The 10,056-nt window shown below is 35.3% G+C and overlaps 2 protein-coding genes across 2 annotated transcripts; both read right to left on the bottom strand.

Moving 5' to 3' along the window:
- Positions 1-1,397: 1,397 nt before the first annotated feature.
- On the bottom strand, positions 1,398-6,929 carry LOC108206023 (large ribosomal subunit protein uL11c). Its single transcript, XM_017376183.2, has 4 exons — positions 6,598-6,929; positions 5,377-5,549; positions 3,726-3,789; positions 1,398-1,915 (listed from the first exon to the last, which is right to left on the bottom strand). Exons 1-4 carry the CDS (start codon positions 6,839-6,841, stop codon positions 1,707-1,709), a joined length of 690 nt encoding a protein of 229 aa, XP_017231672.1. The 5' UTR covers positions 6,842-6,929; the 3' UTR covers positions 1,398-1,706.
- A 1,189-nt stretch (positions 6,930-8,118) lies between these two features.
- Positions 8,119-9,903, bottom strand: LOC108208176 (pentatricopeptide repeat-containing protein At4g19191, mitochondrial). Its single transcript, XM_017378679.2, has one exon. The coding sequence runs from the start codon at positions 9,901-9,903 to the stop codon at positions 8,119-8,121; it is 1,785 nt and encodes a 594-aa protein (XP_017234168.2).
- Between the last annotated feature and the right edge of the window lie 153 nt (positions 9,904-10,056).

Genomic DNA, 10,056 nt, shown 5'->3' with positions numbered 1-10,056 from the left:
TAATGGTATAATAGTCTTTTCATTGAGAAATTGGTAATCTCGGGGTTTTTTTTGCGTATAATAATTTTTTTCCGCTTAACATATGCTACTCACGCATATTAGAGCAGTCCTCTCTTATTTTTTTGGTTTTTTATTTACTAATAATACAAAAAGCCAAGTCGAGGGGCATTGTCAAACGTCAATATTGGTGGCAGGCAGGGTAAAGCAGTAAAACAATGAGACGCTTACAAACACATAATGCGCCAAAGAGACTCACGGAACCTTTCTTTATTACAGTGTGCGTTACCATCTTCTTCCGTAGAAATTTAAGTACTTAATATTCCCAAAAATGGGGACTTAAATACTCCCACCATCCCAATTTAGATAAAAAAAAAATCCCAAAAGACTTTATTTGTTTAAAAAATGAAAATTTGGATGCTAGCATATTTATCTTTTATCTTTTGTTCAAACTGTGTTAACTTCATTTTCAGGAATGATTCATCTTTTCACTGGTACTGTTATTTCGAATTATCTCCATTATTTCAGTTCTGTACTTAGAGCAACTCCAAGGGAACATCTCATTTATCTATAATGAGCTTATGTGGACAAAAATAGGGATTTAAGTAAAAATTGTTCACTCTAATCCTGCTCTCTTTACCTAAAATTTTTAGGTGAGGGAAAACAAAACCCCTTATTTAGAGGATAGAAAAGTAAGCTCTTATTTCTTCCACCTCATCTCTCTCTCTTTTTCTTTCATTTTTCCTCCCTTTTTTATCTCTCCATCATAGTAGAAGTTCAAATAAAATATTATTTTTTTCAAATATAGGGATGATTATAGGGAATACCGTTAGAGTAAAACAACTTTTTGCCTACCTATATTTTAAGTAACCATTAATATATTATACTTTAGGGGTTCAGAATAGGCACCATTGGAGTTGCTCTTAGACGACCCTATATTTGCACCTACTTATAATTTTGTTCTTTCGCTCTGTTTTTTTTTTCATATGATGCTTTGAATTTAGTTATGATTTTTTTTCATATTATGTCCTGACTTGTAACACATATTTTTAAGTGTTGTGAGCGTAGTTAAATTTTTTATTTTTCTGAATAAAAATATGTAACAAAATTTTAATTCATTAAAAAAGTTCAACTAAAAATAATAAATTAATAATTTTTATTATCCAGTCAACTCACCTAAAATTTTGTGCTAAAAGTCAAAGTAGCAAATAAACAAAAGGAGTGATATCTAGCTCACCAAATAAACAGAGGGAGTGATATCTAGCTGAACCATAGACAGAGAGAAACCCAGATGATGCACACAACTACACATATATTGCAATGATGATGTTGTTGAAAGAAACTGATAGTTGTGGTTCATGTTCTACACCAATTTTACTTGTGCATAAAAAAGATGAAGATGATGGCTGAATTATTTGTGTTGGTTTTTTACAATAATTGTATATATGCATCCACTTTTACATCTCAGTGACCACAAAACAGATTGACAGCCATGTGAATTCGATAGCATATATCAACATCAACTGGACTTCTAAAAATCAATCAGGGCTCAACATTCTCCACATCACTCACTTTGATGCATATCTAACTTATAATGAAGCTAGAAGAAGATGAATGACCTATGCTAAGACTGAAGTAGGGGACATACAAAAGAAAATGATAATGTGCTATTGTTGGGTGGGGGGACGAGAGGAGGGAAACAAGCGAGGCTACACAAGTTCCTTGATCTTGGGGGTAAGAATGGGAGGATCGACATCAATGCCCATGTTAGCGGCAGTCCCGGCTATAATTCTCATTGCAGATTCTATGCTTGAACAATTCAAGTCTGGCAATTTCTCAATTGCAATGGTGCGCAACTGCTCAACTGTGACTTTCCCGACTTTCTCTAGTTTTGGGTCTTTTGAGCCTTTCTCCGCTCCTGCAAGATTGTTTAGCTCTATGAATCAGCTCAATAAGATTGCATTAAAACTTTCTTACGCGGGTAGTCAGGAAACAATAATAATTACATCGTTTAACCAAGACTACAGTTGCTCTACGACTACAGTTGTCTCATCTTAAAATTTTCAAATGATAAGATTAAGATAATTTAACTACCGGAAAAAGAAGATAAAGATAATATAGTGATTGTTTATTGACTTCTATTGCTAAATAAGTAAAAAAGACCAAATACAACTATAATTAAGTACATGAGAAAAATGTAGACACTGCAATTTCAAGCTGTATCACCTTTATCTCTTCAAAAGACAAGGCCAAAAATTAATATATATCATCACTATTTTCTGAAAAAGACTTGGCAGCTGCATAGGTATTGCATGTTAGTACAAAAGCAGGTTAGGATTCTAAATTTACAGTGATGGAATGATATAAGCCAGCATTTTCCCATAACGATTCCACCAAAGGTCTGCAGATGTTAGGCACTTTCTGTTTTCGTAATTTGTTGACCAAAGCATATGAAGGTCGGATTTATGCCTAATGGCATGTATTTCATGTAAGAAGGATTTTAATTTTTCCCTCTTATATAGTGGTTGTAACATCTTACCTCAAGTGATTTATAACACAAATTACTGAACCGCAACAATAATTCCAAAAGTAAAAATGCTTAAAAAAGATGCAAATGGCTAAACACAAAAGCAGGGACAATCCCTATCCCAAGTCTCTGCTAAGGCTGTTCTGATATGTAATGCACTCACTAAGATTATTTGAAGGAGAAGGATAAAGACTTGACTGGGAGACTCTGCAGTTGGCATCTACATTTTTGAATCAGTTACTTGTATGATTGTATTTTGCAACAATGCTCATTGTGTCATTATATGGAACAATTGTCCATTGGCGGAGATATGAAACAAAGCAATTTATTATGCTAAGAGAAAAAATGTGTACACCATATAGAATGGACTTTCACCCTAAGGTGAGTCACTCACCTAAAAGAGCTTCACGTCCTGATAACTTCTACGAAATAAATCCATATAGTTGTTCATTGTCTAGACAGGAAAATTAGGAAACAAATAGTTTACTTAGCCAACCGTCCCAAACCCAAATTATGAGTTTTGGGTTGAGGTGAGACTCGACCTACATCTTTTGCAGTGCCCAAATCCAAATAATGAGTTTTCAACTTAAGACCAGCAATATTCATCTTTGCTTTCTACTTCTTGATGATCATGGTACACATTCTTGATTTTATCCAACATCTCTGGATAGGCTTCACTGCACTATATACAGATCTTAACTGGACTGAAGCAGTACCAGGGAGGGAGGGAGGGAGGTGCAGAGGTACAGTATGTGGTTCCTATTTTATAGCTGTAGCTGATTAACTATTGTTGTTTTTCCTAAGTGTCAGATGTACTCATTCCATATTCAAATTTGATTGCCACGGATGAATTTGGATGGAGTCTAATTTGTTAAGTCTTGAAAGCATAGATATATAGTGGGACGCTATTTGCATTGGATTGATCATTGTACGTCCATGATAAAACTCTAGAGCAGCCATAATACATTGATCAATCTCATCAATGTAAGCCCGTGATAAAACTCTATAATGGTTTCCACAAATTGCACGAAAGACCTCAACTAGATTACCAAACTCAACGTGTGAAAATGTAGTGACTGGTAGATAAAAAAACATAAAAGTACATTATTTCTAATTTATTCAAAAAATGCTTAATATCGTAAAACTACGAAACTTTTAAGGTATAAAACTAAAAATATACACAATGGACAATTGATCATACCTGCAGCTTTAAGCAGAAGTACTGAAGCAGGTGGAGTTTTCAAGATGAAAGTAAAACTTCTGTCCTGAAATATTAAAAAGCAATTACGAAAACATTCAAAAAAGGAGTGTATGTTTGCTGAAGTGTACATGACGCAGAGACTGGGTTAAATTTTCTCATTAAGCTCTTAGTACTATTTATCGAATAGATCTCGCACCTATAATGAGACAGGTGAGTGGTGAAGACTGAAAGCATGTCAAATTTGTCTGCCTAAAACTCTGGAAAAAAGTGAAAAGTGTTCCTGGCAGTACTAATTTAGTTACAAAAATGTGTTACTTTATCTTATGAAGCTGGTTTCTCACTCCTACTAGAGTTTTTAGAAAGTTTAAAACACTTAATTTGTTGCATGTAATGCAGGAATACGCTTGGGCTCTTGCAGGATGGGCAAGTAGCTTTCGCCAGCCAGCTGGTTTGCAAAGTGACCTTGTCAAAACAGATCTATGGCTCATGAAAAGTAATACAGGATCCAATATTTCAAGCCTCTAGAGAGTGCTTAAAAAACATAACCTTGAAAATTACTACAACTTGCATATATCTCTGAGACTGGATTGTCCTTTCGATTAAAGTATCAACAGTTATTTCGCTACAACTAAATCAATATGATCTCCTATAAATTCATCCTTAGAGCTTGCAATGGGATTTTTAAAGTGCATGCCGGCACTTGGCCGAATTACTTTAAGCTTTTTAAAGCATTCTTGGAAGACTGGATGAAGTGAGGGACAGACTTGTTTCAAGCACCAGCAGAACAGGAAAATGGACTTCTAAATCCAAATTTTGGTTCATAATAATTTTGGAAAGTTAGTCATTCACACCATTTGATCCAATGGACATCTTTGTCCAAGCCCCATCTATCCTCCTGAGGAGAAGTTTGGTTTCAAACCCCGGTTCGAACAGGAGGAGTACGCCATGCTAATGTGCCTTGGATGATCCACATCTCAGGGTCAGGCATCGATGTGGCTGAGAGCCCTCACAGCCCAGGCACAACGACGCAATTATCAGGGGCGCGCTCTATCACTGAGCTAATAGCCCGTCGTGCGAGCCTCCCGCTGGGGGCCCGCTATGCCAAAAGCAAGGATTATAATCCCATGACAACTAAATTACTTTCCCTAAATTTAAAGGATTATAATTCCATGGCATTATGTTGCAATCATCTTTTGGATTCATTCTTTGGGATTATAATACCTTCTCTAACAAGGCATTATAATCCCATGGAAATGAACTAAAACAATGATTAAAATGTGAACTAATGGGATTATGATCCTTTACTTTTGAAATGAGGTAATAATCAAAGGAATTAGAACCATTGAAGCAAACATGGCCAACGAGTTAAAACCCCTAATTTTTTTCAAATTGAATTAAAAATATGAATGGGACAAGATCTGTACGAATGAAAGAGTAAAATCAACTTACATATATACATTTTTTTGATATCATGGAGTTATAACTTCTAGTATATAGAGAACTTCATATAAAAAAAATGCACAAGTGAACTGATGCTACATCGACAAATCAGAAGGAACAACAAAATAGAACTAAGACAACAACAGTCAAAATTCTGTAGATGTAAGACTAACAAGAAAGAGAATATAGCAAAATAACACAAGAAACTCACATCGTAAACCGTAATTTCAACAGGAATGATATAGCCAGCTTTGTCAGCAGTCCTAGCATTGTAATCTTTACAGAATGCCATGATGTTAACACCTTTAGAACCAAGTGCTGGCCCGACTGGAGGAGCAGGAGTAGCTTTCCCAGCCTCCAGTGCTAGCTTTATCATTCCCGTCACTGCAGTAGATACCAAAAACAAACATAATTAGTGGAACTGATAATACATGGTACCTAAATTAAATTCACGATTCAAATTGCTGGCTGAGGCTTGCCCTCACACTTATTAACCAGAGCCCAAACTGTTCCACAATGTTCAGTTACAAACTCTTTTATAACCTTAAAGTTTTAGGAGAAGGGCTAAACATGTATACAAAGGAGAGCGAAAAATATGTACGCAAAAAGAGAGGCATAGTGTATTATCATCTTATATGTTAATACGCTCTCTCACATCGGAAGCTTATTCTTTTATATCGAAGAGTGGATCTCAATAAGTTCTTCATTATGAGAACATTCAACCTTAGAGTCATAATTAAATTTTGAGAATACTGAGATATTGGGCATTCGAAATCAAGACCGCTAGATACTATATCGTGTCTAGTGAACACTACAGATTAAAAGAGCTCCATATCATGTTAAGTTGCCACTCTCCCAACATCTCAAGTTCTTGGGAGAAGGGTTCCAACCATGCCTATGTGTTAATAGCATCTTCTTCCACAACCAACTATCAACTTCCGACAGACACAAAATAACACTCCAAGAGCATGACGAACCAATGTTCTGTTTGATTAAAGGGAATGAAATAAAAGATACTACTATTCTGAAGATAAGGATAGGATTTATAATATGTATCCCTTCATCCATTCTATTTATACAAATTAAAAGTAGACCCTCAACCTACAAAATTCGTTTCAACAAATGCTTCATTTCTACTTCTACTCAAACTCTGCACAAACCTTATCAATAAAGATTTACACTTTCTCATTTCCTTCACTCTTAATCCTTTTCTTTCACATTCAATTTAGTCCACAATGTTCAATATAATTCCCTCCCCATTCCAACCAGAACATAAGAAGCTCAACCGAAAAGGCAGAGTACACAAACAAGCAATGTGGTTCTTAAAGCATAACAAACATAAAGATTCATAAATACACAAAACAAAAAAAGACCCAAATGAAATTTAACGCCATACATAAAAAAAAATTGAAATTTTAAAAAAAGGGGCTACCTTTCTTGGCTTTGCCACCAGGCTTAGGGGGAGCCATGGCTCTAATAGTAAATGGTCTAGAGATCGTTGTTGCAGGGCTAATAACATGCTTAGCCCTTAGAAACTTGGGGGTTATGTTTGAATTTGAAGACAAGGGTGAGGAGTTGCAAAAGAGTGAAGATGAGAGAGCATTGTTTTTGGTGTTCTTGTTTGAGCAAGTTGTAAGAGGAAGATGATAGATAGTTGAGGATAGTGTGGAAGCCATGGTTCTTGGTTGTGGATAATATGACAGTTTATGCGCGAGTTTGTGTGTATATGTGCTTCTCAGCTCTCAAGTATGAGAGGGTTCTTGAGTCTTGTGTTGTAATTGAAGGGGGCATATTTTATTTTTTTTTTATGTTTTTAAAAAATATATATATAAGAAATCCTTTTATTATATATTTTTTAATTTTAATATTAATATTATAATAAAAAATGACAGAGTAACTTTGATTTTTGTAATTTACACTCTTTTTATATAAATTTAGATGATCATTTGAAGAAAAAATTATACAATTGGTCATCAAATTTATTATTAAGGTCAAAATCTGGGTCTCATTCTAGTCATTATAATTATTTAATGATATCAAATTAATCACTGATAAAATTGGACAACAAACATCAATTCACATACAAAATGTGATAATTAAACGTGTAACAGTCTTAAAATCATAATAGTATGTGTACAATGCTCACTTATTCATAATTTATTTTTTTTTAAAACACTTGATTTTACAAAAATATAAATGGCCAATTTAAAGGTGAATTTATAATATTTATATTTATACTAATAATTCTTATGCCAGCTAAGGTGTTAATACCAAAATATTATTTAAATGATAAAAATTAAAAATTATTTTTCAATTTAAATAACTTCTCACACGTAGATAATTTTTTTTAGCTCAAGTCAAAGGCGGCCGAAAGTATGTATAGTTTGTTTTAAGTTGCATCTATTATCTATGTAATACTAACAAGTAACAAGTGATCTTTTAGTTTTTGCCGCATGTAATTGAACTAATCGAGTACAGTGCTTAAAGCTCTGCAAGTTTCAGGTGACCCGCATAAAAGTGTGCAGATTGTCATTGTATAACCTGCAAATTCCAACTAATACAGTGTTCTTGATGACAAACTGGACATGCAAACAAAACTACATAAAAAATTTGGTAATTTTTGTACTTGGCAGGTGCAATAGCACCCATTATCACTTATCAGTATCAGAAAAGTATAATCACTGATCACACACATCTCAAAACAAATACTCAGTTGGGAAGAATGAAGCTGCATGCTCTTGCCTCTTGGCCAACTCTTCGCTAGTAATTATATATGGTTAGGATAGTTAATTCCATCTTTAATGGCCTTTCTGTGATGTTTGTTCACAAATTATGCATTCCGCTAGATGATTGAGGAGCTGCCAGCTTGAAAACTTGTATGACAGAGTCTTTCCGAAATTGAGCTTCCTGGTTTAGCACCGGATGTGTTCTCCTGTACTTATACATTGTCATTTTAATCATTTATTAGAGTTTCTCTCCCCATGATTATCTTGGTCTCGAGTTCTAAACTTCTTAATATGGTATAAATATCATCTGATTGTGGATGAAACTGATCAGCAACACGAAATTCATGATTTTTCCCATTTATGTCCAGCCAGCTACAACCAGGCGTTTTCTTTAATCCCCTGTCTCTAAGAAAAACCCTCATCTTGCCTACTTCATCCCATTTTCCAGCTGCAGCATATATATTGGATAGTAATATGTAGTTCCCAGCATTTTTCGGTTCCATTGTTATCAGCTTCTCAGCTGCCAACTCTGCTACTTCGATGTCAGAGTGTAACTTACAAGCACTTAACAATGGGCCCCACACGCGTGCATCTGGCTTAAAATGCATAGAATTTATGAGCTGTAATGCTTCCCTGATTCGTCCAGCTCGACCTAGAAGATCTACCATACAAGCATAGTGTTCCTCTTTAGGTTGGCAACCATACCTTTCGGTCATCTCTTTGAAACAATCCCATCCTTCTTTTACAGAACCCGAATTTACACAAGCCGTCAGGACACTAAGAAATGTAACTTGATTTGGCTTCAAATTCATAAGCTTCAATTGTGCATACATCTTATAACATTGAAGCCAATTGCCATGCTTTGAATATGCACCAATCATAGAATTCCACGCTATGACATCTTTATGGGTAAATTGATCTTCCTCAAATAGCTTTTGTGCCATATCTATGCATCCACATTTAGCATAACTTGCAAGAAATGCTGTATTCACAGAAGGGAATGAAGTTAACCCGCATTTCACTGAATATCCATACAAGTACTTTACTTGCTCTAATGCCCCTATACTAACAAAAGCAGGCAAGATGTTAATCACCGTTATGAAGTCAATTCTATAGCCATCCAGTTTCATCTCACTGAAGAGAGACAAGGCTTCAGAAAATTGCTCAAGGCTTAAAGATCCTTTAATCATCGAACTCCATGAGACTGTTGTCTTGTTTGTCACCAAATCAAAAACCTTTCTGGCACTTTCCAAACCACCACATTTGCAGTACATGTCAATGAGGGAGTTATGAACAGAAACCTGATAGTCTAAACCGTTTCGTATCACATGACCATGCATTTCTGTACCTCTTTCAATAGAATTCAAATCAGCAATCGATGAGATGGCAGCTAGTGCCGTAAACAAGTCAGTCCTAACCCCAGACCTCACCATTACCAGTAACAACCTCAATGATTCTACCGGGAACCCATTTTGCAAATATGCCGATATCATTAAATTCCACACAACACAATCCTTTCCAGGCGTCCGATCAAACAACAATCTAGCAACCTCCAAACATCCCATCTTTGAATGAAAAGTAAGCAAAGCAGTATTCACCGCCAAATCTTCGCTCAAATTACTCACACAAACCAAACAATGCACCATTCTCCCAACATTCAACGACATTGTATCATAACTCGCTCTCAATAGGTTCACAATAGTAATCGAATCAGGCCGAACCCCTTCCATTTTCATTCTCTCAAATAACCGAAAACTTTCCCTAAACTCACACCCTTTACATGCCTCAAAAATCAATGAATTCCAAAACTCAATAGCACTAGTCATTTTCTCAGGCACATTACGTGCATTACATGAATAATCATCAATATTCACAAAATCAAAACAATCAAACCCAAGTTTTGTAACATGCACATGAATCTTTTCCCAATTTTTAACATCACAAAGTTTCAAACAGGACCTCAATACAACACAGTAAGCATTTTCATCAGGGTACATAGACTTCTTGACCATTTCTTCATAAACTAAAAGGGTTTTGTTGAAATCACCAAACTTGTAAAGATGACTAATGTAAGAGGCATAAACTGTTGGGCTTGGATTGGTACAAGAATAGAAGACTTGTTGGGCCAAACTGAAGAGGCCTAGATTGGTGTAATTGTCAACGAG

This window comes from Daucus carota, chromosome 2 (genome assembly GCF_001625215.2).
Source record: "Daucus carota subsp. sativus chromosome 2, DH1 v3.0, whole genome shotgun sequence".
NCBI classification, from domain to species: Eukaryota; Viridiplantae; Streptophyta; class Magnoliopsida; order Apiales; family Apiaceae; genus Daucus; species Daucus carota.
The sequence above is the reverse complement of the archived record's forward strand: the minus strand, read 5'-3'. Positions and strand labels throughout refer to the sequence as shown.

What these genes read in the sequence shown, in the direction of transcription:
- LOC108208176 (XM_017378679.2), bottom strand. Translation starts at nt 9,903, where the DNA reads ATGGTCAAGAAGTCTATGTACCCTGATGAAAATGCTTACTGTGTTGTA.
- LOC108206023 (XM_017376183.2), bottom strand. Translation starts at nt 6,841, where the DNA reads ATGGCTTCCACACTATCCTCAACTATCTATCATCTTCCTCTTACAACT. An exon ending in TTGAAATTACGGTTTACGAT is followed by an intron (nt 3,790 to 5,376) that starts GTGAGTTTCTTG and finishes TTAATATTTCAG; the next exon opens with GACAGAAGTTTTACTTTCAT. An exon ending in ACTTCTGCTTAAAGCTGCAG is followed by an intron (nt 1,916 to 3,725) that starts GTATGATCAATT and finishes ACAATCTTGCAG; the next exon opens with GAGCGGAGAAAGGCTCAAAA.